At 39.9% G+C, this 26,869-nt stretch overlaps 1 protein-coding gene and 1 long non-coding RNA gene across 10 annotated transcripts in view; both read right to left on the bottom strand.

Annotated features, from left to right (window-relative positions):
* Positions 1-907: 907 nt before the first annotated feature.
* Positions 908-5,432, bottom strand: CBLN2 (cerebellin 2 precursor). The gene is made up of 3 exons (XM_033072035.2): positions 5,112-5,432; positions 2,835-2,954; positions 908-2,548 (listed from the first exon to the last, which is right to left on the bottom strand). The coding sequence occupies exons 1-3, from the start codon at positions 5,430-5,432 to the stop codon at positions 2,351-2,353; spliced, it is 639 nt and encodes a 212-aa protein (XP_032927926.1). The 3' UTR covers positions 908-2,350.
* A 92-nt stretch (positions 5,433-5,524) lies between these two features.
* Positions 5,525-26,869, bottom strand: part of LOC117002663 — a 78,349-nt gene continuing 57,004 nt past the window's right edge. For 5 of the 9 annotated variants that reach the window (XR_004419329.1, XR_004419332.1, XR_004419333.1 and 2 more), the window contains 2 exons: positions 6,599-6,685; positions 5,531-5,663 (listed from right to left, as the gene is read on the bottom strand). This is a non-coding gene — a long non-coding RNA (uncharacterized LOC117002663). The other 4 variants (XR_004419330.1, XR_004419339.1, XR_004419337.1 and 1 more) reach the window with 4 other exon arrangements.

Raw genomic sequence — 26,869 nt, 5'->3', positions numbered from 1 at the left:
TGAACCTCTTTGCCAAATGAACAGAAATAAATGGGAATACTGAATGTGATTGTGGTAGGCAGCATTTTAAAACAAAACTGAGTAATTCTTATTTTAAATTATTTTGACTGAGTATTTTTATTTTAAATTAAAAATATAGCAGAAACTAGAAACTTGGGAGCTTGAACCCACCTCAGTTTCTATTTTCTTCAGTGATATGATCAATTTGTAAACACAAAAAGTAGTTTTACAATGTCTACCATTAAGACAACTGAATTTATTATATTTTAATAAAAAAAGGTTGCTGCTGACTCAGGTTTTATTTCATGTACTTAAACTTAGCTATGTGACATTTTGCAACTAGAAACATTGCAGTCATGCCAAAGCACAAAGAGAAGCTAGAAAATGCAACCCCTTGAAAAAACCAACAACGTGAAACCAATTAATTAAGTAACTGGCAGAATGAAACAACAAAGCAAACAAACCACATCAATGATGAAAATGCACAAAAATATTAAATATTAAATTGGCTTATATTTTAGTAATTTGAGGTATATAAGCAACACAAATAAGGGTTTTTTTAAGAATATATGACTTTAATTTTGTCCCTTGAATGATAAATTTACAATGAAAATGACATGTCAACCATATTTTGAAATACAATGTAGTTACCACTGCTTTCCTGCAAATGCCTTTCTGTTATATTTGCTTGTGGTAGAGGAGTAAATTTGACAAAAATTAATTTATATGAACATTCACCCTTAGGGGATTAATAGCAAAATGAAACATTTAAAATGAAATAAATTAAGATAATAATTCTACAAAATAAACATTCTTCCTGTATCTCCTCAAACAAGATTTTCCTCAGCATATTGTCTAGTACACCACAATAAAGTCCCAAAAAACAACCAAACCAAAAAAAACAAACTTAAAAAACTAAAGAAACAAGATCAGTTTATTGAGAATGAGGCAAAAGCACATATTTGATATTGGCCTGATATTTTACCTCTTGTTGATTTGGATAACAATTTCCCCAATGTTCAACAACGATGTCAGTCCACCCCTAGAACTGTGAGGCCACTTATGTTGAGAAGAATATATTCACGGCATCTGTGCCAACTTCTGGAGCATTTGTTGATCCTGTGAGGCCCCTCTCCTGCTGAGGCCCCTCTCTCCAAGGCTGTCAGATATGTTTGTGTCTACTTCTCCAACACTTGCCACAGATAGCTCAAGCGGAGATGATTTTATTTAATTTGGAAAAGGAAGAATTTGCTCTGCCATCTCTGTGCTCCCACAATGTGTACTCAAGCATTAGTGGACAAATATATCAAATAAATATCAGATAAAAGTACCCAAAATATGGTAATGCAAAGAAATTATATATTTTAGGGTATGACCAGAGAAGATATTCAAAGCCTCCACTGTTGCTTCTAGAAATGTCAGGAAAATTCAGAAATGTCAGTTCCTTTACCAGTTTCTAGATTGCAATTGAAGGATCATGTAGCTCTCTTGCGCTTTCTCTCTCTTTCTCTCTCTCTAAATAGGTCTATAAAGATCAGCTGGAAAGTGCAGACAGAATTGTTCACTGGTTAGCTTTACTTAGAGCTACAGGGTATATATGTGCTTTTTTCTTGTCTTATTGATCAATCTAGCTTACATTTTTAGCACGCACAAACAAAAATCAGGAAAAAAAAATTGATGAAAAACACGAACAACACAAATAAGATTCCAATCGTGCAAATTTTGCTTCACTGGATAAAGCACTTCTTGACACAGTAATGTCCAGAATCCCCCTCCCCCAGAAAAATACAGGACTGAGACTGACTGAAGCCATTCTTTTTTTTTTCTTTTTTTTTCTTTTCTTTTTTTTTTTTTTTTTTTCTTAAGGCTATACAACACAAAGAAATAAAGCATGGAAGAACACCTCATTGGGCTGAACACTCCATTCTTCTGGCTCTGGAGTGAGCCTTTGACAAAGTGATTCTGTGGTCCGAGTTATTCGTTTCATTGGGACAACAACAAGAGAAAGAAAGAGGAAAAAATGAAAGAGAGGAAGAAAAAAAGAATAAGAAAGTCAATGATCCCAACAATAAAATCCAAAATTGACTTTACAATCACAGGTACAAATTGCTCAGGTCGATAATTTCATTTCTCCTAAAGATCACTGTCGTCTAAAACTAATTAGAGGCGCAGGTTCCAAGGAATTGTCAATATTCAAAGCAAATGTTGGAGTTTAGAAGGTTATCATTCTTCTACTGTGACAGTCTGACGGGGTGACTGAAAATATTGTCGTGTGCTGCCAAGTTCAGGGTATCATTGACAATTGAATCCTTGCTCCGGCTCATGGATCTGTCTCCTATTTGGCCTTCTTTTATAGCGGAAAGACTAAGAAGCCGGAAAAGGTTGAATATTTCCACCCTCCCATGAGGTTACCCCTTTCCAGTTTGAGATGCACTTTGTCTTCTCTTTCCATGAGGAGTAAGACCCCATTGCTGGCTGCTTCTCTGGTGACGTCCTGATCCCCTGCAAAAGCTGAAATCACTGGGTAGCCGTTTTGCATTAAACTTACCTAAAAAGTGCAAAGAGACAGAATCTGAGTTTTCTCAATATTTTGAATGATTTTTTTTCCCTGTGCATATCACTAAGCTTTTGTACAGGTTAGAATCTGGGTTGAATTAAGCTAAGGAAATAGGCAATGTGTGATTTCTGTAATGTATACAGAAATTTAAAAATAGCGCACACTCTCATTCTTCAACTGCTAGGGTTTTTCTAATATGGGATTAGAAAGGAGCATGTGAAGAAAAAAATTAAGAAAATGAGAGGAAAGACAGCATCTTCTTTAGATTAGAACCCACCTGGATGGTTTGTCTGTTATAGACCTTGACCACGTGGAAACTGAAACTATATATCCCTTTTCTTGGTGCTACAAATATACTGGAAGTAAGATCAAAATGGTTGCCAATATTAACTAATACCTGGAATGCAAACAAATAAAATAGAACAAAGAAAAGGAGAGAGAGAAAGAGAGAAATCAGAGAAATCAGACTCCACCTTAGAAAAGCACCAGCAAAAATCTGACATGAGCTCAATGACCAACATAAAGCATAGTCAAAATGGCATTTGCAGCACAATTAAAAGTGCATGGCAGGAGAATGGAGTCAAGTTACAGAGGCATTTAAAAGGCATCAGAGTTAATAAAGTGATTTAGTTACACAAAAATGATCTCCAAAGTCTGTTAGATGAAGCGCAAATGTCCACACTGAGCTGTCAATAAAGCAAAGGTGGCAGAAGGAGGGGGAGGAGTGTGAAATGGAGGGAAGGAGGGAGGGGGAAAAGGTAGGAAAATACACCAAAAGTAATTAGTTCATAATGAAAATGTATGTTTTTTAGCTAGCACTACTGAAATCAGAGCGCTACTGAAATCTCGAGAGTTTAATGGGGTGTAGAACTAAAACTGCACTGCAGGGAGGGGCAAAGCAGGAAAGCGGGTGCTCAGCAACAGCAACATCTGTCGGGTCATGTCTCTCTGTCCCTCTGGAGGGCTGTGCCACTTGGCCCACGCGCTCCTCAGGAGCTGGGGTGGGCCTGTTCCTCCTTCCTGGCAACTTAATTTGTCATATATTTAAAGGTGGTTTTGAAACAAAACAAGACAAGCCAGGGGGGAAAAAAAAAAAAAAAAAAAGCAGAGGAAGAGTTGAGCACTCGGGCAGATGTGCAAAGCCTCCTCGGGAAGCGGCGGCCGCACCCTGCCGATCCCGCCGATCTGACAGGCACTTGGCCTCGGCTCATCCTCCGCTAGCGCCTTGTCCAGGCTCCTGTGGCCGGGAGTGTGGTTTGGATCCAAAGGCACGGGGGCCTTTCGGGGCGAGAAGAACCTGCGGTCGGTGTGCCCGAGCCGGCTGCTCCGCCGTGCCCACTCCGGGGCACGCCCGTCACGCTGTTTGTGGGCTAAAACTCTGGTTTAATGAGGAAATATAAAGCAGGAAAAACAAAAACACCATCGCCCCTCACCCCTAAATCTCAGGCTTTTCCTCCCAAACATCCAAAGTCTATAGTTCCTAAAAAAATGGAAAAATAACAACAAAATTTTTAAAAACCCTCATTGTGGGAGCACGGAGAAAACGCCTTCAAACTCCTAGGACCTGCACATTGCCGGGTAAAGCATCTAAGCATCTAGCATTTATGCTATAGATTTAGTAAATTGGGAGTTTGGTTTTTTGTTGTTTTGGTTTATTTCTCTACTGATCTGCTTTTATGAAGTCTTGTATGCGACGAATGACTGTGTAAACTCATTAGGAGGGACAGGTTGACAGATAAATGACAACCAGACAGACAGGTAAAAAACCCCAAACAAACGTCGTAAAAAAACAACAAACAAACAAGCCCAGAGAAAACAGTCTGGTATGCTAATTTTGGCTGACTCTGCAATACTACTTCAGGAATCGGAAGCGGTAGGAAAAAAGGCAATTTTACCGCAAAAATAAAGTGGATGGAAGGGGTTTGGTCTCTGGGAGGCGAGCAGTGCGACGAGGCGGGGGCAGGAGGAGCAGGCAGGGCTGTTCGCTGTTTTGCCCGGCGTATGCCGTGTGGGATAACACCATCCCCATACAGCCCGCCGGGGACACCGTTTGCCTCGTCTGCTAACGCGGGAAACACCCTCTTCTTCCTTATCCCTCCCTCCCTCCCTCTGAGAGATGCTGTGACATTGCCAAATGCTCTCCGTACAGGCAGATCCGGCGACTCCTCATCGGTAAATGTCTGAATTTGCACCGAAGGAGGGGTACGCACCCTTCCCCCGGGTCGTTCCTGGCTGGCCGAGGCAATCCTTGGCTGAAAGGCGCCCCCCCACGCGTCCGAGGCACAGACTTTCACAGCTTTAACATCTCTTTCCGCGCTAGCGATTGTGACGGGACAAGAGGCCAGCGTGATCACCCCGGTACCACCCAAGGAAAGCCCGCAGCTACCTAAAAGAACTTTCCAAAGTCTTTCAGGGCAGTTGAGACGTGAAGTTGCTATTGAGCGGCTGGGTCAGGATTAAAAGATGGAACGGGAAGCAGAAGGAACGCGTGCAGCCAGGGGGAGGCAGGGACGAGGGACAAGGGGTAGCGAAGGCGAAGCAGGCTGCGGCTGACCTGGTCGAAGTAGATGGTCATGGTGCGGTTGCTCATCTCGGAGGGCTCGTGGTTGGTGCTGCGGGTGGCCGAGAAAGCCACCTTGGCGCTGCCCGAGCGCACCGAGATCCCCAGGGAGGAGGTGATGGCGCCGTCGGCCGAGGGGCTGGAGTCGCAGACCACCAGGCACTTCCCCTCCAGCACGATGGGCTCCGTGTCGTTCTGCGCCCGCACCGGGCACCCGGCGGGCAGCAGCAGCAGCAGCAGCGGCAGCGCCGCCGCCAGGCAGCAGGAGCAGCCGCCCGCCGGCTCCGGCAGCGCCCCCCGCCGCCGCCGCCCCATGCCCAGCGCCGGACCGCCGCCGCCGCCGCTCCGGATCGCCGCCGACACGCGGGCGGGCGGAGGGGGCTGCGCGCCTGCTGCCGCCGCGGCGCCCTGCGGCCAGCGCTCTGCGGGACGGCGGCTGGGCAGCGGCGGCTGCGGCCGCGCCTTCCTCCCCTTCTCCTCCTCCTCCGCCTCCTCCTCTGCGCGGGGCGAAGGAGCCTTCTCAGAGGGCGGGCGGCACGCAGCAGCCTGCCAAGGGGAAAGGCGGCGGTGAAGCACAGCAGCGGGCAGGCGGGAGCCAGCACCACGCCGCCCGGCGGGCTGCCCCTCCCCGCCCACGGCGTCCCAGAGAGTACAACAGGTCTGGGAGACACCTGGATGCCCGGTGTTCCCTCTTTCTCCTGTTCCCCAGCAGCCTGGATTCCCTCAGCCCCTGTCGTACTCCGAGGGGAGAAGAGAGGGCAGAGCGGCAGAGTGCATCCCCAAACCCCCGGCGGAGAATCCTGCGGGCTCCTCGGGCAGTCCCTTTCCCTCCCCACAACCAAAAAGCCGGCTCCGCTTCTTCCCACAGCCCCATCATTTACTACATCTGCGAGCCTGGTTCGCATCCGTCTCCTAACGCCCCAGACACCACGGAGGGAGATTTCCTTCGTTTTATAAGTAACGCGCCCTCTCTCCCCTCGATGGAGCTGCCCCGCTGTCTGTAGAGTTCTCTGGCGGCCGGGGCGCCCCGAACCCCGCGCTGCCGCCCCAGCGCTGCCCCGACCGGGCTCTGGAAGCCGCCGCCGCCCTTCTCCCCGCCTGGGAGCTGCCGTGCTCGGACACCGATTTGTACTTTTCCCAACCCTCTGTGCCCCAGGCCAGGCTACCACCACTGCTGCCGACCCCGGCGACTCCCTAAACTCGCGACAAGCAAGCAGCTGCCTCAGATATCCCCCGATTCCCACTCCGGCATGCACGCCTATAGCAGGAGTTAAAGCCTCACCCGGCTTCTCCCTCGGAAGTTGCATCTCAGTTTTTCCCGTTCACCAGAACACCCGGAGGTCTAGCTCCTGGGAGATCGCCCCTACACTCCCCTAGAGGCATGTCTTCTGCTGCCCTAACCCTGCACCTTATTTTTGCTATAATTTAAAATGATATTTTGCAAAAAGAACAGCCGGCGGGGAGGAGAACGGCCTTTTTACCTGGGCGGTCCATGTCGGGAGAGGAGGGCTGGCTAGATAGCTCGTCCGTGAACTTGTATAGCTTAGAGAAAATGAGCCGAGATTGCGCTGGCAGAAAGAAAAGGAAACAGGAGTCGCCTCTTTCTCTCCCGCCCATTGCCAATAATCATCCCCCTCCCGCCAGCCGCTACCACCACCACCCCACTTCCTCCCTCCTCCCCTCTTCTCCGGCACACACACACACACACACACACACACGCACATACACACACACCACACAGGTAGCCGGTAGGGATTCAGACACCGGGACCTGCCACGGCACCGCCGGCGATGCCGCACTCCAGCCCTTGCCCCGGCCAGGCACCCCCGCGCCCTGGAGCCGCACCTCGGCACATCGCGAGCAGCAGCGACAAGATGCGATGTTCCCACTGGGACGGCCTCTCCGGTGTCACCGGAGGCAGGAAACAGCCATGCCGCCTTCCCCCCCCCCCCCCCCCCCCCCCCCCCATTATTTCTACTTGAACCCGTCGTGCTAAGACGACCCTGTTCCGACATGCCACCGACACGTTAGCTCTCGCGGCTGAGACACGCAGCATCACTCACTGGGAGCTACTTGGAATTCACAGACTTTAATTCTGACAACAATAATCACTAAAAAGGACATGTTGTTCGGGGCACTTCGGGTCGCAAGGCTGCGCCCCGCTCACCGCAAAGCACCATTCCCACGCTCGTACCCGCACACCTCGGCGCCCAAAGTTCGGCGGCGGCTCCCCGTTCATTAAAATATTTTTCCCCCGGGGTGTCCTAGCTTCCCGGGCTTTCCCTTTCCCGAAATGGGATCCGCTCCCTGACCCACTTCAGAACTGGGAATTGCTCGCCGACTGGCTCCCGAACCTAACCCGTTCCCCGGGCTGGCTCCTGGTCCCGTTCCCGGTTCCTCTCATGGTCCCACTCTAGGTCCCACCCGCGGCTCCGCTCCCAGTCCCGTTGCCATCCCTTCTCCCATCCCTTCTCCCATCCCCACTCCCATCCCCGCTCCCATCCCCGCTCGCGGTCCCACCCGCGGCTCCGCTCCAAGTGCGGTCGCGAGGCGCCACCTGGCGGCGCGGGGCGGGCTGCGGGGACGGAGGGAGCCGGGAGGGTCGCGCCCAGCAGGGGAGGAGGGAGGGAGGGAAATTCCCAAAGGGCAGAACGTTCGGCTGAGGAGCTGAGCGACCGCCCCCTCTCGCTGCCTGCAGGGACTGAGTGCGCTGGGCTGGTGAGTCGCCCCTGCCTCGCGGAGCGCAGCGGTGATGTTTGTCACAGCCAAGGTTATCATCAGATGTTGCTGGGCTGCAAATATTTCATGCACCTCAGCTCGTGGGGCTGCTGCTGAGAGGTTATCAGCGATGCGAGCGAGGGCAAGGCAGAGCTCTGGAGATGCAGTTTTGAGAAACACCATTGCATTTTGATGCGTTTCTCTCTATTGCAAACAGGGTTTCTCATTTCATATGGCGTTTTCCTAGAGATCCTGAAACTTGGACTCCAGCATCTGAAAAGAACTTATCAGAAAACTGCGCATACATCTACATGGTAGCTCCTGATATAGAGAAAATTTGCAGGTGTATGTCAACAGCAAAATTACAATCTCTTTTATGAATGAGTACTCACTCCTCTGTTTCAATCTTCTGCTTTGAGCAGAAGCAAGGAACCCCTGAGGGTGTCTACCTGGTGATTTGCACCGAGAAATTAATCATGCCCTGAAATTACAGCTAAGCAGTGTGCAGGGAATTCCTAACCTATAGCTCCTTATTTCAAATGAGAAATTTATGCTAAGCCTGAAATACTCATGTTTAATGGTCTTTTTTCTGAGTTCAAGCAGAGAGGGATGAGAGTAGAAAGCTGAAAAGTGTAGTACATTAAATTTATCAGAAATCAGAGCAGGAATAAGTCTATGGCTTTAAGGCAGCACCAATTCTGCAAGACAGTGAAAAGGACCACAGAAATTCCTTCAGAAGATATTGACACTCAATCTTACCCGTGTCTGGTACACTAGGGAGCTGCTATTATTTCTCTTTAGATCACACTATTCATTGATTATGACTGTGTTGCATAAACGAGGAATGAAAGCAGAGCCAGAGGATTTGTACCTTGTTCTATGTGACTTAGAGCATAAGGCCCAGTGCTGAGGGAATTGTGGCATGTTATCAGCTCTGCCTGCAACTTTCAAGCAAGATGAGCATAAGAACTAAAAGGAACTGAAAAGCCATTAAATCCAATGTGCACCCATAGGGGGAAAAAGAAATTAAATCTTGGCTTTTTTCAGTACAAGAAATGGATACCACATGTACAGAAACTCTCTTCTTCTTAGATAGGTAACTAGTAAAAGACCTTTAAGTAAAAATCATTGCAGTATGAATAGAGGGAGGGAGAATAACAATCGAATATTTACTCCTAATAAAATATCGAATTATATGACATTTACAGTGTTTATTAGAAAACAGTTCTGTTTATTACTACTAATTAAATACGAAATAAACGAAACATTAATTATTATTAATTTTATTAATTATTTAATAATATCATTATTTTAATAATAAGTCTTATTAATATTTCATTAGCGATTATTTATTTTATTAATTTAATATTAATATTTATTATTTATTAATGAAATAAAACTGCAGCCTTCATGGAACTATGTAGCTGGTGGATTTACTCAAACATCTTTCTCTTTTTTGTGAGTTAGAAGGATGAAAATACAATGTATCAATATTATGAATATGTTATTATTGATGTCAGAAAATATACCTCTGTTATGAAGTGACTTCAGAAAGTGTAGCTTCTAAAGTAAATTAGCAGGTAAATTATTGGTAAAGTTCTCTTTCTTGAGTTCGAAAAGTTAGTTGTAGTTGGAAAAGAATACTGTGTCATCAAGGTCATGTCATTTTTCATCACTTTGCCAAGAATGCAAACATTTCTACCAGGAATGTGTTGGACTTGTTGGTGTAGAAGTTACACAAGAAATAAAACTGCTCATTTCTTTGGAACCATTCCTAAGCTAGCCCTCACCTTGAACTCGTTAAATCCAACAGCTTCAAGGGGAAGAGCTTTTTGTCTTATCTACTAAATCAAGTTATCAACAGAAAGGTATTTTGATCAGCAGCTCCCAAGTGTTTCCCATACATTATTTACAATAATGTCAAACAAAATAGGATGCTCCTTTTCAAAAGAAAATGCTATATGTCTTTTCTTGAAATTATTTCACAGATATTTGCCTGTATTATATCATTGTTATTTATACAAAAAACAGAGAAAGAAAATAGTTCATTTGATTTGAAACATTCTTTTATCTACCTGTAATATTAGAACAAGTTTGTTGAAGGGACACAAAAACACTTCTATGGTCAGCCAAGGTGAGGATTTCTGAGTCCTCATTTATTAAATAGGTTTTTTTACCATTTAAATAGCTAAACTCTGTCTTCATGGATTACTTGGCCTTTAGAAAATTTACTGAAAATTGTAACAAATGGGATTTAACAAATCTGATTATGCTTTTTTCTTGCAAGCATACCTTTGAAATATAATGTAATGGTTAGAGAAAGTGCAGTCCTCTGTACCTACCCAGTGATGACCTCTGTATTAACCACAAGTTATCAGTAAGCCAGCTGAGGTATACTCACCCTCTGTGAGAGCAATCCCCGTGCTAAATTCACTCTCAGCATGACTAAAAGGATGTTTGGTAAATTCAAATCAGTGTTTAATTCTCTATTCTATCGGGACTCAAGGGCCTATTACCTTGTAGCTGTCAGCTATGGCTGGGCATATATGACTCTCTGTTGGTAACATGCACAGCATTCTCAGGTATAAGCAAGAGAAAGACTACATAATGAATTAGAATTCATTCACAGAGATACTTATAACTTAATTTCTAATCCCCGAGTCTTGGTGTCTCACACATCAACCAAGGCAGTTTGACTTTTTTCCTGCATGAGAAAATTCACTGTATGTTTTTATCAGGTGACAGCTCTCAAGTGCAAAGGTTTTTCCTTCATTGGAAAGTGAGGAAAATGGAGGAATTTACTCATTCTCATAAAGAACACGATGTCTGATAGAATTTCAGGAATATCTCCATAAGACTTTACACATCGAAAGAAGTACGTGTAATTTCTCAAGAACATTCGGTTCATATAAAAATATCAGAACAACCCTAACGTCATGTTCTGACTCTGTGATCAGCTTCTCTGACCAACACATTTTTAAGTCATTCAGGTTTGCTTGGAAAAATGTTGAGATAGAGATGTCATATCATTAAACAAAAAATTGTGCAAATGGTGCTATTTTTTCTAAATATATATCAATTAGAAGTGTTCACACAATGTGCATCAGTCACCAGTGTGTTCTGCAGGTTCAACATTTATGCCCAGTTTTCAAGGTTTGGTGCATCCTCAGAACAAACAATTTATACTGATGTGGAGCAGCCCTGCTATTCTCTGGAATCCTTCTTCACAGAGCTTTTAAGTAGATAAATGATGACAGCAACCCAGTGTGCCTTCCAAAGACTGCACTTTTTTGTCTAAAATAGAAAAGGCATTTGTGAGAAATGTTTACCACAACAACAGCCAGACACTGGACTTGGAAAGCACGAATAATTTTTGTTTCTTTTGCATGCAGCACGGAACATTGCTTGTGTGACTAGGTTTTGGGCACTTTTCACTCACACAAACTCACAACTTGACCATATAAATAAACCTCCCATATTTTAAAAATGTAGCTTCTAGCTAATAGAAGACCTTATTTATTCTCTTTCACTTGCAAAAATGTATGTGGCCATCCAATATCTCCTCTCTGAGCCTCTCAACTGAGTTCAGAGACTGATTTACATGAAATTTATAATTAAAATACTGCTATAAGCAGCACAATCACTAGTTTCGTTACAGGAGATCCCTTAGGGCTCAAAGACAACATATATAAACCTCAAAGAAGTTAACATATGTTAGATAATAGATATCTCTATCTATCTATCTATCTATCTATCTATCTATCTATCTATCTATCTATCTATCTATCTATCTATCTAATCTATCTATCTATCTTATAGTATCTTAAAGATATTGCTTAACTCACATATATAGATAGGTGGATAGATAGATAGATAGATAGATAGATAGATAGATAGATAGATAGATAGATAGATGATATATAGATATAAAGGATACTATAGATTTATATATTAGGTACATACAGATATTATGTTAATAATATGTGACAGCTATGAAGAACTGTTGGTGTTAAACCATATATTTGTATTCATTTTCTTGCTGCAGGTGAGATGTTTCCATACAATGCCACAAAAATGTGAAATTCAAGAGATGCAGACTATTTATTTCCAGAAGAGAGAATCTTGAAACAGGACTTTGAAATACAACAAAGAAATGCCACAGCCTTCAACTGCTTTATTTAGCTCATTGCTTCACTTTTTCATTCAGCTAGATTTCAAAGAAGACCTTCCAGTTCTAATTGGAAAACAAAGTTATACTGAATCACATTTCTTTAATGATTCATAATAATTTGTGTTAGCAGAGAAGACTTTGGCATTTCTGAAAACAATCCAAATGTTGGATTGATGGAAGATCACATTATTAATGATTTGTTTTAGTTTGTTCTGAGTTTAGCATTTCAGAATGCGAACAAGGTTTGAAAACAATACTGTAGAAGACAGTCTCAATAATGACTAAATGGAAGGAAATCTATAACTCTATCATTCATATATTTTTTGTTGCTTTTTTAAAAATTCCTCTTTAATGATTCATCCTTTTATTTCGATGAAGCAACTGCTCTGCAATCAGAGCAGTTTTTTACACTCATAAAGTAGGAATAAAATAAAACTGCTTGCTATAGCAATCTTAGCCATTATGAAGAGCTGTGACCATACTTGTTGGGGCAAAATTGGTTAAATTCAGTCCTTTTAAAATTATTTTTTATTCTGAAATAAATATATCTGAGTTGCAACCCAGAGACTCTAGCTTTGGAGAATTGGAACAGATGTATTTGGTCACTTTTATATGCTAATTCCAACTCAGCACATGGCTGCTGAGAACTCTGATGACATTTGAGAGACCCAAAAGATTTGAGTCTTAGTTTCTATCACTGAAATTAATGAAGAAGATCTCTGGTTGTTGCTAACTCACTGTTGTATTTCTTTCAGCTTTTATTTGTATTAGTTTTTTGGGTTATTTTTTCACTTTTCCTCCATCAGAGCTCTTAATTTGCACCAATAATTAGACTAATATATTGCTGAGATTTTTTGTCATACTTTTTTTTTTTTTTTTTTTTTTGTGAATCTGTCTGTGGATCTGTCTGTACAACTTCCTTTATTTGGAATGGGAAAGACTGGAGTTTCTCATCCAAAGAACACTTACAATCTGATCCCAACCTACAAAAATGGTATTTCATCTAATGTGGGTGTAGAGAAAATCCAAAGTAGTCCATGGCTGTTGAAATGTTGTCTAGGATGCAGGAAGATTTACAACCACCTAAGGAGGTCACATCCTTGATCTGAGTTCCAGACACATCACTTCAGTCTCGGTTCTCTGCTGCTGGAAGTTTCAGCTCTACCACTTATGACAAAAATTCACACTGCTTTAGCTTTCTCAGGTCTGTGGAGAGTTCTATTCCTTCCTCATTTGAAACAGTCCTGAATAGCAATCTTTATATCCTTTGAAAGCACCAGGAAACTTATAGCCAGTGCAGATCCCATCACTATGCATCAGTATGGCATTAGATTCTTCTTTTCCAAAATCTAAGGCTTTTATCAAAAAGAAAGTTTTAACTACGATAACTGCAGCAATAACCTCACAAACCAGGACAATGCATGCAATAGCAGCTCTCCACTATCTTTAAGCATTTGCATTATGAGGTGTGATTGATCCTATTCATCTCAGTGTCTGCCAAACTGGGTGCCCCTGACAACACTTATGACATGTCCTTTCTTCTGCCAGTCCTCACCAAAGCAGGTAGGAAAGGAGGTGAAACATTATCTGTTGAACATTTGCACAGTCCATTGTGAAAGAAAGCTCATTTGGACTGGATTAAGGACATCTTGGAGCACCTATATTTGTCTCTCCTTACAATCATTAACTCAAAGCCAGAATGCAGTTAATGTCTTTAATTCTTAAGGGAATAGAGAGGGGAAGGCACTGAGGCAAAGCTGACATACTCAATGTCAAAGGTCTTGAGAGCCAAGCCCACAGTCTGGGGAAGGTATGAGAAAGAGTATCGGAGTAGTTATCAGTTTTGCTTTCTACAGCTTCATTGAAAGAAGAATTGAAAATTAATTTTCTATGTTGAGCTAAACCTTGAACATATATTACTGTTTAGACATTCCCTGTTCTCCTAGAAAGTATGGCAACAGGTGAGAGGTATGTTTATGCAAAGTTGTTGCACTATTTTGAAGGATATTTAAACGTTTGTACCATACCTCTGGGAAACCACGTACACCTCTGCTCACATCATTTGATATAGCCAGAACTGTCAGGGTAGTAGACAGGGGTAATCTTTCACTGTAAACCCTCATATAGCCTGATTCACACTTGCCCCAAACACTGAACACCCAAAATGTTCTATTGTATGTGGATGCATAGAAAAATAATGGTGCCTGAAGGCATAGACAAAGAGATGACAAAGAAGCAGTCATTCCCACCCCCTTGCATTCTTCTTGCCAAAGAAAACTTGAAACATTCAGTACCGAAAGAAAATGTACGAAATTTCAGACATTTGCATTAGGGACTTTGAGGCAGACATAGCATTTCCAATTTTAATGCTGAGGCCTTCACAAGGGATTTCACATCTGAAGCTTTTTCATTGCATTGGACTGAATGACACTAAATCCAATTTAAAATAAATGATGATACACCTTTGCCAAACACAAGAATTATATGTGCTGTAAAAGTAAAATAAAATTGCAAATAATTTATTTACATAGAAATTCATATATATATATATAAATATATATATATATAAAATATACACTATATATACGTTAGAGTAATTAATGTGCAGAAAACCTGAACTGAAAGTCTCAGGCCTACAAAGACATAGCCTGTATTTTACTTGAGGCACATGAGTAGTCCCGCTGTGCTTTGCTCTTTATGTACATAAACCTTTGTTGGCCTGGAGCCACAGCACAGGAGGCAAAAAAACCCAAAAGCATTTCACAGCATTTCTTTTCATGACTTTTGTGCTTGTGATGCTCTCGAATCTGTATCATTATTACTTTATTGTGTTTTGTCATTGTGGTGACACAAAGGATTTTAGTGCAGCTCTGTAGAGACTGTGCCACGGGTAGGTGTTTCAGTGTCAGTTATGTTCTGTTAAAAGGCAGAAACAGATTCTGGGGGTGGGATTTGCCATGGCCACAAAGCATCTAGCATCTCTGTAACTGTCCTTCTCAAGATCAAGGAAAATTCCTTCATATCTTTTACAGTTCTGATTAAATGCTACATGTGCCAATGACAGATGTGTTCAAGCTACTTATCTTTTTCAGCTACAGTGCTTTTATCTGTGTAGAACTTTCCACCAAAAGGGGATGGGGCAATGACTTTAGGCTGAAAAAGGGCAGGTTAAGGTTAGATATTAGCAAGAAATTATTTACTGGGAGGGTGATGAGACACTGGAACAGGCTGTCCAGAGAAGTTGTGAATGCCTCATTCCTAAGAAAGTATTCAAGGACAGGTTGGCAGGGCTCTGAGTACACTGGTGTAGGGAATGGTGTCCCTGTCTGTGGAAATCAGGTGGTCTTTAAAGTCCTTTCCAATCCAAGCCATTCTGTGATCCTATGATTCTGTGATAAAAATGAGCAGGGTTTCTCATGGAAGAGAACCAATAACCTTGTATCTATCTAAGGGAGTCTCTCTTTACGCACTGTCTGTACATACAGAATAGATATTTAAATATTTTTTTTTCTCATAGGGTTCCTGTTTTTCCTGTTTCCTAAGGGCTTCATGGCAATTTATAGTTGACAATATATAGGACCTTAAATTAAATTTAAGGCTACGCAAACACTGTCTGCAGACCAATTTTAAGCCCATGCTTACATTAAAATCTGCTTCCTATCCACTCAGTCTAGTAACTAATATTGGCTGAACACTGGTAGCTAGGCCTAGAAACACATTAGTCAGAGCAAAGTCATGTGGCTGTGCTGGGCAATGGAAGATGGTGCTGCCAAGCTGGTGAGTCACAGCTGGGAGTCAGGGATTTCACCTCTTAAGATCGCTCTTGAGAGAACAAGAACTCAACAAACTATGTGCCCCAAAAAGCAATAGTAATTTCACAATTATAAGCCGCACTATTTTGACTAAAATTTTCGTCCGAACCCAAAGTGCGGCTTATTATCAGGTGCGGCTTATATATGAACAAAGAACAAAAAGTTGCTGTTTTAGTTTGGAGGACAGGTGCCTGCTGAGAAAGGTAGGAGCCTCTCTTTGAAATGGAGACTGTAAACCCCCTCCCTCCAAATTATTATAATTTCGAAATCAAGGGGTTTTCAGGCAAAGATATGGGAATTAGGAATAGCAGTTCTTTTCTAGGAAAATTAAAATAGAAATACAGTACTACAAAGAAACAAACTCCAAACCCTGACAAAGTCAGAGTACAACCTAACACCTTGTCAGGCAGGGTGTTGGTAGCAGTCCCATTAAATGGTGGCTGCATCCTCCTGCAGTGACAGATGTGGTTCAGTTGAAGCAGTGGTTCTGTAGAAAGTGCAGTTTCCCTCTAGAGGTCCAGTAGAAAAAGGGGCTACCTTAGTATCCCAAAACCTCTGTTTTTATCTTGGTAAGAAATGTTGGGCTCTTCCCCCTGGCTGGAGCAACTTCCAATGGGATGCAGTAATTTTATCAGCCACACAGGGGGAGTCAATGGGCCATTAGCAGAAAATGACTCCCTGGAGGAAGGATGAGTTGTGAAAAGATAAAGAACAATGCCCCACCTGTTTTCAATGGATGGCAAATTAGCAGAAAGTCTCCCGTGGAGATAAGGATCACTGCCCCCACCCTCAACAGATGGTGATAGAATAGATACCTTTTATCACACTCTGTATTGTAATGTGCGGCTTATAATCAGGTGCAGCTTATATATGGACAAAGAATGAAAAGTTGCTGACACCCGGAGTGTGGCTTATAATTGTTGCATCTTATAATCGTGAAATTACTGTAATTAATTGATTCACCTGAATGGTTTGAAAGAAAATTGAAACATCAACATAAGCAAAGGTAATGTATCTCTGTCAATATTTTTAAGGAAATTAGTCTTGATCTTCCAGAAAATAAAACTCATTTGTATAATCACAATCCAGTTGATGGCTTTGAGCTTAGTGTAACTCACTTAACAACAAACAGTAAATGCTATAAACAACGTGTTAACATTATTTCCCATTGATATTTGGGCTGAAGAATAACTCCTCTATTTTCTCCCTATTTTTTTCCCCCACATATGGGCTAGATTTATGTGGAAATTCATGCAAATGAACATTGATTTTAAAATATGAATATATTGTGTCCATTTTTTCACTGTTTCCAAATGAAACACAATTGCTGCCAGTCATATCTCCTGTCCAACTGCTTCATTCTGACAGTTTGCATCATCCTGCTTTTATCAATTTTCCCCAGCTATAATCAGGTGAATTACTTCAGAATGCCATAAATGTTCTCTACTAGTATGCCATGGCTTTTCACAGAGAAAAAAAAAAAGCAAGGTAACTCTGTTGCTATGCTCCCATTTTATAGAGTAAGCAGAGAAATACACAGTTGAATTCCAATTCAACTAGAAGCCTAAACAAAGACTTTCTGACTCATCATGGCACCTTCAATCAATATTTTCCTAAGCAATCAACGTAGAATGTAATCTGGATAACTGCAGTGTCAGTATGCAAGAAGCAAGTTTCCTGAAAAGGAACAATAGCCTTGTAACAAAAGGCATGAAAAGATGAAAAGAATATGGCCTAAGTTCAAATTCAGTTAATCAGTTCACCACGTACTGAACACTGAGCAACTCAGTAGACTGAAAAAAGCTAAAAAGCTAACTGGGTGGAGTTGGGCTGCTCACACTGGACTTTCTTCAAATACACTTTGATATATTTTGGAGCTCCTTGGGTTTTTGGTCCCTAGCTTATATTCATCCAGCCATCCATCCTTCTATCCATCCTATAGCTGGCACCACCACAACCCTTAAAATGTGACGACTGAATTTTCACACTCTGCAACTGACCCTGTATGAAACTGACCCCCATCCTATGTGTACTCACACACACCATTCTTGAGTAAAAGTAAGATGCTCTCTAATCTCTTTTCACTGCATCATCCTACAAATATAGCAAGAATACTGGGGAAAATATAGTCCACTCAAATTGCAGAGTTAGCCTTGGTGTTTGGAGAAGCAGAATATTTGCATAAAATCTTGCTGTTTGTGCAGAGTTTCTGGGAGTGCACTGGTTTTCAGCATTTTTATGTTTTTACAGTAAAAAGGCAGTCCAATACAATGGGAAAATAAAAATACTTGAAGAAACCCTGGAAGATTTCTTGTATTTTATTTTCATTGATTCTTCTGTTTTACTCTTAAAATTTTACTGTTTCTGTAGTTATAATGCACTGTGTGTATAAGCAAAGTGGAGAATTGCTATATCTATTTTAAAAGCAGCCTGTGACACAGGATAAAATTCATCTTCATGGTTCCCTGAGTATGAATTCAGCTAATGGTTGACACAGCTAATAGATTAGACCCTCTTTTGGGAGATCCATATGCCTATGCAGAAAAAAAAGTCATTAGGCAGATAATTATGACAGGTTTGCAACTGTTGGAAACCTCATTGCAAACTCCAGTGGTGTATTATGGAGGTTTGACTACCTTAGCAGTGGGATAAAATTCCATAGCAGGATACAGATATTTGTGTTAGGGTTTTAAGATACTGAAGATCAATCTCTGTGCAGAAAACCACAACGTTAGGCTTTTTAAACAAATTCTTACAGATTATGATATTCACCCTCAGATCCTCCACACCACAAAATTTCTTTCAAATTTTTCAGCACCTTACAAGTGGACAGAACATGAAAATCTCACTCTTTCAGATTTTTAAGTAATTTAGAGTCCAGAATAGACTGAATGTTGAAGGGAAGAGGCTGTGTTGAAAAAAAGTTCAACAAAGAGATAAACACATCAAATATGTTTGGGTCATGCAGAAGTCTAGAAATAGAGGCTTCTGAAAGCTGGTTATGCACTGAATCATCACTCCTTCAGTGGTTCACATTTTTTGTGTTGTCAGAAAGAATGTTGACTCATAAGTGTACAGACAATTGATACAAATGTTTAACACACCTTTTTATACAATTATCTGAAAATTTTGCTTGCAATGAAACAGAATTTCAGAGCTTTTTTTGCCATTAAAATAAGGTTTCCAAAGAGGACACGTGCCAATAAGCCTTTTTTAGATCAAAACCTACTAAATTTGCCTTTCTCTTTCTGAAAATTTGTCAAATTTACTGAAGGTAGAGGAATATTTCATTCTATTTAAGCCAGTTTAGTTGTGGATTGCACTGAATTCTCTAGTCCTCCTTTGGAGATGGCCAGTTTCACATACACGATGAAATAACCCCTGGAACACATGAAAAAATTAATTGAATCATTCATACCTAAATTCAAGCCCTGCTTAGGTAGTAAAGTCATCTTTCACTATAATTGCAACAATAGAAAAAATGAAACACTCCAGTGGTTTGGAATGGAAGCATCTTTTCTTTCTAATCTTTAGAAATTTCACCCAATTACCACACATTGTTTCATATCTAATCACTAATTTTTAGAGTCATGATAGACGTCTAAAAATTAAAGCTAATCAAAGTGCAAGCTCTAATTTCAAATATGTAAATCTCACCATAGTCCATGGTGGTTCTCTTTAGGATTTCTTTTACAAGTGACTAGTTCCAAGTGACACAGAGTTTTTCTTACTTCAGAGCACATAACCTTAGTATTGTCATTCTCCCAAGACCTAATGGATATTTCAGAGAAATGGATGACTGGATATTTCAAAAGACTGATTGTGAAGTTTTAACTGATTCTGAGGATTATTGTTACCTTGGGGTTTGGACTAGATGACTTCAAAGGTCCTTTTCAACCCAAACCATTCTGTGATTCTATGATCTTCAAACCCTGTGCTGACTCATGCACAAAGGAATCATTATCACTTCATGGTCTCCAGTTAGATACTCTTAGGTAGTTTTCAGACTGAAGTCAGCCATCTTAAAATAGCTTTCTCCATCTCTTTCCTGTGTAAAGAAGATATCTTTTTTCTCTACAGAACTCATTTTCCTAAAAATACGTTCCAGATGAAGTAGAATACAATAGAGGACTATTCCATTGAATTAACAACTCAATGCATTTCTGCAGATAAAATGAGTTAAAGATAAAAGAATATTTTCTCTTAAAATTAGATACTTTACCTGAATAAACACATTCCAGAGAACAGCCTGTTTTCATTCTGTAATACAATTTTATATGTGCTTGCACAGAAAGTAGTTGGACTATCCGGGGTTCTCAAAAACCAAAAGTGAAAAAAAGAGAAGGCAAAATAAACAATTATGATGATGACTTGCTACCATTTAGGAAAAAAATGATATTGTGGTAACTAAATAAGATACAAGTAACAAACTATTTAGTTAAAAATATATGCAGAGTTTTGCAGTACTTGTGCAGTAGTTTGTGTCTGTATTTGGTTTTGGTTAGTCTATAATTCTTGCATAGGTATGAGACGATAGTAGTCATGCAAAAATGAATGCTGTTAAACATTGTCTCAGCTTGCATAAATAAAATGGCAATGTAATTTTAAATACAGTAGGAAGAAGACAAATTTTTTTCAAATTCTGGGCAGAGTGCGTTTCCTTGCATTGTATTTACATTTTTCCTCTTTAAAAGATACATCATCTCGCTGGCCTTGGTATCAAGAAATGATGTCTTCTGAGCAAAAAGAACTGGTAACACTAAATTAAGAGGTGACTTAAATGCTTGTGAAAATACCAGATGACAGCCTAAGAACTAGAAACATCATTCTTCTGTATATAATTCTACCAAGATTCAAGTATCAGCAGCATTTCCTGCAAACATCTTGCAGTGAAGTCGTTAGCCTGGCCTGAAGACATACCAGCTCCAGTGGTCTAAGGTCCAGTGGTTTCTAAGGTCTGAATTTGAATACACTGGCTCCAAACAATTGTCGAACTAGGGCACTGAAATTAATCAAGTTAAACAATGGAGATGGAGATGATGGAGATGGAGATGGAGATGGAGATGATGGAGATGGAGATGGAGATGGAGATAGATGGAGATGGACATGAAGATGGACATGAAGATGCAGGTGGAGATGGACATGATGAAGATGGAGATGATGGGGATGGAAATAAAGTTTAATGTGCTTTTTTTAACCTTGAAAGATCAGAGTGACAACTTCTGCTGAAATTGTAGTGTTTCTTTTAATGAATAAATAACAACTGGACTTACAAGAAAACATTTTTTAATTTGAAGCAAATAAAACAACAGTCACATTCGAAAGTATAAATTAGCTACACATTCTTCTATTGATCAACTTCTTATTTGAAATCAATATCATTGACAACCAATGTCAGTTGTAATACAAGAACATTAAAAAAAATCTCTTATTAAAATGCCAAATTTCTGCTTAGGTTATGTGATGAAACTTCTCAAAACACAGAGTAACCATGATTGACATATCCATTGTAAACATCGAAAAGTATGTGTAAGTTTCAAATTCTTTTTTTTTCCCTGGTCAGACTTGGATTTTTCTGATCTCTGAATGACTATTTATAAATTTAAATTCTTTTAATTATTTTAGTCTAAAAATATAGTACATTTCCTTCACAAATATGTAGTTAATATTTTAATACTCCCTTCCCAACAGCTTCTGATAACCTAGAAAATGCTTTGGTAGTCAAACAAATAGTTTGAATATAGAGTTGAAGGCAAGGGTTTTGTAGGATTATGAGTTAGAGATTAATTTGACATTTTTCTCTTTTGTGACATCGGATGTTCTGCCAAATTTGCCAACAGAAATACATACATCCATGGAAGCAGCCCACTGTTCTAATCTCTTGTTTGGAGCTTTAAGACCTTACATTTACTTCAAGTCTCATAAAAAGCAAGCTCATTTTGGACTTTGGGGAAATAAAGTGTCTCAAGTAGTATGCCAAAGTACAATTTGGGTTTTCTCTGTTGTTTTTTATGCTGTATTTTTCCACTGGACAGTACAGTTAGGAAAATCAAACTAGAATTCTCCCTTGGGGACAAATAAACTTGGCATGTGCTTATAATTTTAATAAAATGTGTGGAGGTCGTTCCTTTCTAAGTCACTTAGAACCAGTGAGTAACTAGTTGAAGTTTCCACATATCTAGTGAACAGTTTTTTGACAGAACTAATGAAGAATTTCTTAATAAAACTATGTTTAAAAGGTGAGTGACAGTGTTTAGCCATTTAATTTGGATGAAAGACTAGGCAGTACATTGTCTTCAGTATAGAAGTGGGTTATATCATAGAAATGGCTGTTAAAAATTAGGAAGTTGTTTGGGTTTCTAATACAGTTTAAGCAAATTTCTTATTATAATTGAGAATTTAGAAGAAATCACTCTAGATAAAGACAGGAATATACAGAGACTCCTTTGATGATAATTAGGCTTTAAAATATTCTTCTTAAGGATTGTGCTAGAAATAAAGTTGATTCTCAGGACCAGAAACTTTCTTTCTATGGGATGTAATAACATTTGAACTTCCGCATAATATAATTCCAAATCTCATTAGACTATGATGACATGAGAAGTCCTTCAGAAGATGACAAAAAGAAAAGGAAAAAGAACAAAACAAAAGAAAACAAAAGAAAAGAAAACAAAACAAAACAGAACAACCAACCAACCAACCAACCAAAAACCCAGAGAAAACAAACCCAAAATCCACAAACTAGAAACTTGTTCCAAGTTTTCCTGCACTGAAGAGCAGCAGCAATTAGATGTTTATTGTATATTTATTAAGGGTATCTCACCAGCTGCAAAACCATAACTCATCACAATCTACATCAATGACAGGAGGATTGAAAGTATGTCTAGCAAAACTCTAAATGCTTGTGGTGCAGCTTCAGTGAGACTCTGGAGGGCACCATCACTGGCAGGTTAATGTGATTTGGTGGCTCAGCTGACCTGGTCTGGCTGTGGCTGCATACCCTCTATATGTTCCTCAAGAGGGAATCTTGGGGAATAGGGGATTAGCTCCTGTTGACACCTACACAGATTGTTGAGACCTACACAATAGACTGAGAATGTTAACTTGGGCGTAAGTATGAGTAAAACCTGCAAAAATATTGATTGCAGTGGAAAATGTAGCCATTCTGATACAGACAGTGACATGCTCTTCTTTCAGTTTCTATAGCGCTTCTGTCTCTGACACTTAATTTTGTTTCTAAACTTCCCTCCACCCAACAAAATACATAATGCCATATGGCTTCAATTCTACTGATCTACTGTGTCAGTATTTTGTAAAGATAGTACAAAGGAAATGTCATGAAAATAGTTTTGTCATTCTCTAAATGGATACTTAAATCTTTTTGTTATTTAAAAGGTAGCAACTCCCCATCTTACAGGTTTTTTACTGTTTAAATTTCAAATTCTAGATATACTTGTGAATAGACAGAAATAGTTGCATTTATCCAAAATTGAGATCTCTAATTTCTACCAATTTTTTTTTGTTTTAAGATTACCAGGGACTTAATATTTTTCTTTGTTTTGAAATGCATGGTTGTTTAAATATTGTATAAAAAGTTACTACAAAGGCCTACAAAATTGACTACACTTGCAATGAAAATTCTTGACCTATTCAGGACATATTCAAGGAGAATTGACCTCTAATTCTGCAAAGAATACACTGTTCTTGGATTTGTGGATGAAGAACTTCACCATGATGATTTCAAAGATGTTACCATTGTCCAAGTTCTCTAACAGAAGAATATAGAAAAGGTATTCTGACTGAGATGACCATTATTGTTTGCTTGTACTCTTAACTTTTTTCCCCTTCAGATTTGCTTTTCTTTAATTTATAATTTAATTATGACACTTCAGAATTGCAACATTAAGAATGATTTTTAATTAGAAAAGTCTTTGTAGAGTAAATACCAGTGTAAAACCAGAAATCTCAAGAGGCATTACGAGAAGAGACAATGAGAATTGGTCTACTATTTATTGTGCTCTAGATTTGTACAAGTTTGCTATTTCTGGAATAAATTTATGTAGTATTCAGTAATTGAAAACATCCCTTCCTTTTTAAGGACTAATCCTTTGAAGCTGACTGAAGTGTATTTTGTACATTAAGGAAGTTATTTTGAGGGAGAAAATTTCATTAGACTCCAGATCTGTAGGAATTCAGGGATGGAAGCTCTAGTTTAACAGATATATTTGACTTTTCTGGGGATAATAAAGGGAGAAAGGGAAGTAGTTGGCATGGTTTTGTTTACACTTCTAAAGCACATTTTACGTGGCATGACACATAAAAGCAATTTTGACATTAAAGTTTGTTTGGGGTCTAGAAGGAATAAAAAAAGTGAATCAGAATATGGCTAGAAGAAAAAACCAAAGATCTATGATTTAAGCGGTAAACCTGGGCTAAAATATAGTAATTTCTGCTGTTAATTACACCATATTTGTTCATGTTTGTTGTGCAGCTCCTGACTTTTCTAGTAATAATCTATAGATGTGTTTAGATTATATTAATTTGTTTTTAATTCCCAGAAACAGCATGTAATTATACATTAGTAACCTAATTCTACAGTCTGAGGAACCTGGGTAATCAAATTCAACATAAGCTAATTAGGTGTTGAATGTCAACTATCTCTTTTACAAATTGTTATTTTAATGCATTTCTATAATATTGATGGAGAAAAAAATCATAATATTTTATCTTCTTACTACTCATCTTTGTCTGCTTGTGTTAAAATTGTGCTAATAATTTTGTAATAAAAATTGTTAAATCCTTTCTTGCTGCTAGTCACTTTTCAGTTTAAGGTCGTGTAATCAACTTATGTTATAATAGTGTTGAACAAATCAGTGTATGCCAATCAGATTTTACACATCCAGAAAAAATGTATCTTTCTGTAAATAAGAAGGAAGCTGGAAGAGAAGCTGCAGAAAATTTTCTTTTGTTTAATAAAATCCTACTCCATCATCTCTTCTATGTATGTTCTTTAAGCATGCTCACAGTCTAGTTAAACGTATTCCTAATTTTGCTCTTTTGACAAATTGGTTCTAGGCTGCCTTCCATTAAAGGAAGTCTGACTCTTTACTCCGCTAAATTAATTTAGAACATATAGCATTTCAACCCCAAAATAAATACACTGTGGGAACAGAGGGTGAAAGAATGAAAATTATGTTCTATTGGATGCTGGCTCTTTGTGCTAACAGGGCATCTCCAGCTACATAAATGGTAGCAGTTGCAAGGGGAAATGCAGTCAAAGGTTTAAACCAGGTGCTTTGTTCCTCAGTCATATAATTATAAACTGTCTTGGGTTGGAAGGGATTCATAAGGATCATTGGGTCTCTTTCCTGTTTATTACATATTATTATAATAAGCATGGAGTTTCAAATATCTTTTGCTGCAGTATGATTTGAAAACATTAGGAATCATTCGGGACAAAAATGTTGCTTAAAAGAAAAGTCAGGTTTACAATATTCACTGAGAATCAAGTGACAAATAGTGCAAGGACACTCTGAGCAAACATAAAGGACTGTAACTCAACATGACTTTTTTGGCTTTTTCATTACCAAGTCTGGAGTACTTGGCACGATATAGTTCTACAACAGGAACATCAGATTTTAGATCTATTAACAGCAAGTAAATTATTTATCAACTTACAGGATATCAGGAGTTATTTGGCAGCTGGCAGGCATCAGTGAGCCATAGATAAACAGAACACCGCTATTGTGTAAACTATCTTCTGAGCAATCTATTTCAGAGCAGAATTTTTTAATAGATACTCTTATTAAGGACATAAAAGACCCTTAAACTGTTTTTCTCATTTGCTATTGCTCTGTCTGTAGGCATAATACTATGCTTTATAGGGACTGAGAGATTGAATACATTGCCAGTTGTTTCCGAAAGTAACATTTATGTACAGGTACTTAACAGAGGAAAGGATTTGAACTACATGTAAAGATGAACAACAAAACATGGGCACATTCTGGAGAAGTTTTTTTGGTCTTGTTACAATGGAAGAAAATGTGGCAATAATAGAAAGACACAGTTGAAGATAGCAAGAGTCCATGTCTTCAGAATTATCTCATCGGGAAGCACACCCTGGGCTGAACCAAAAACAGAGTGGCCAGCAGAATGAGGGTGGTGATTTTGCTCAGCCCTAGCACCATGTACCACTTGAAGAACCACCATGTCCAGCTCTGGACACCATTTTCTCTGCTGTCCTCAGCAGAAGAAAGACGTGGGCCTGTTGGAGGAAGTTCAGAGCAGCCATAGAAATGATCAAAGGGCAGGAGCACCTCTTCTACGAAGGCAGGCCGAGATAAGTTTGGGTTGTTCAGCCTCAAGAAGAGAAGGTTGTGGGGAGACCTCCTTGTGGCCTTCCAGTACTTAAAGAGAGCTCATAAAAAGAGGGAGAGCAACTCTGTACATGGACAGAGAGTGACAGGACAAAGAACTGCTTTTAACTGAAAAAGCATAGGTTTAGTTTACATGTAGGAATAAATTCTTTACTGTGAGGGTGGGGAAGTGTGGACACTGCTGAAGGCTTGTGGGGAAACCTAATCTGGTTTTTCCCAGACTGGGGATCTTTCTCAGAGACAAAACAAGGGAAGGAAAAAGAGCAACACAGATAGACACCTGGTGTTGACCACCACTGAGCCATGTGAGTGTCTTGTGATATTTTACAGATAGTATGTTTTCAAAGAGGTACTGTCCTCTTTGACCAATGATTTTTTTCTACTTTTCTCTTCACAATCTCCTTTATATAAAGGCCATGACTCTTTTCTATAAATTTGCTCTTTCTTGCTGGTGCAAGAGGAGTTGTGTTACTGTGCTCTTTTCACCACTTCCTAGTCCTTCAGTGATAGGGAGGCACTGGAACAAGTTGCCCAGACAGTTCATGCTCCATCCCTAGGAACACTCAAATTCAGATTGGATGGGGAGTCTGAACATCCTGAGCTAGTATTTGGCATTCCTGCTCATCATGAGGGAATGGAACTAGATGAACTTCATGATCTTTTTCAATGCTGGCA

This window comes from Catharus ustulatus, chromosome 1, assembly GCF_009819885.2.
Source record: "Catharus ustulatus isolate bCatUst1 chromosome 1, bCatUst1.pri.v2, whole genome shotgun sequence".
Classification (NCBI taxonomy): domain Eukaryota; kingdom Metazoa; phylum Chordata; class Aves; order Passeriformes; family Turdidae; genus Catharus; species Catharus ustulatus.
The sequence above is the reverse complement of the archived record's forward strand: the minus strand, read 5'-3'. Positions and strand labels throughout refer to the sequence as shown.

Bases quoted from the DNA above. Each gene is read 5' to 3' on its own strand.
- CBLN2 (XM_033072035.2), bottom strand. From the start codon at position 5,432: ATGGGGCGGCGGCGGCGGGGGGCGCTGCCGGAGCCGGCGGGCGGCTGC. The intron at 2,955-5,111 runs GTCAGCCGCAGC...TTTGCATTCCAG, and splicing joins TGACCATCTACTTCGACCAG to GTATTAGTTAATATTGGCAA. The intron at 2,549-2,834 runs GTGGGTTCTAAT...TGCACTTTTTAG, and splicing joins ATAACAGACAAACCATCCAG to GTAAGTTTAATGCAAAACGG.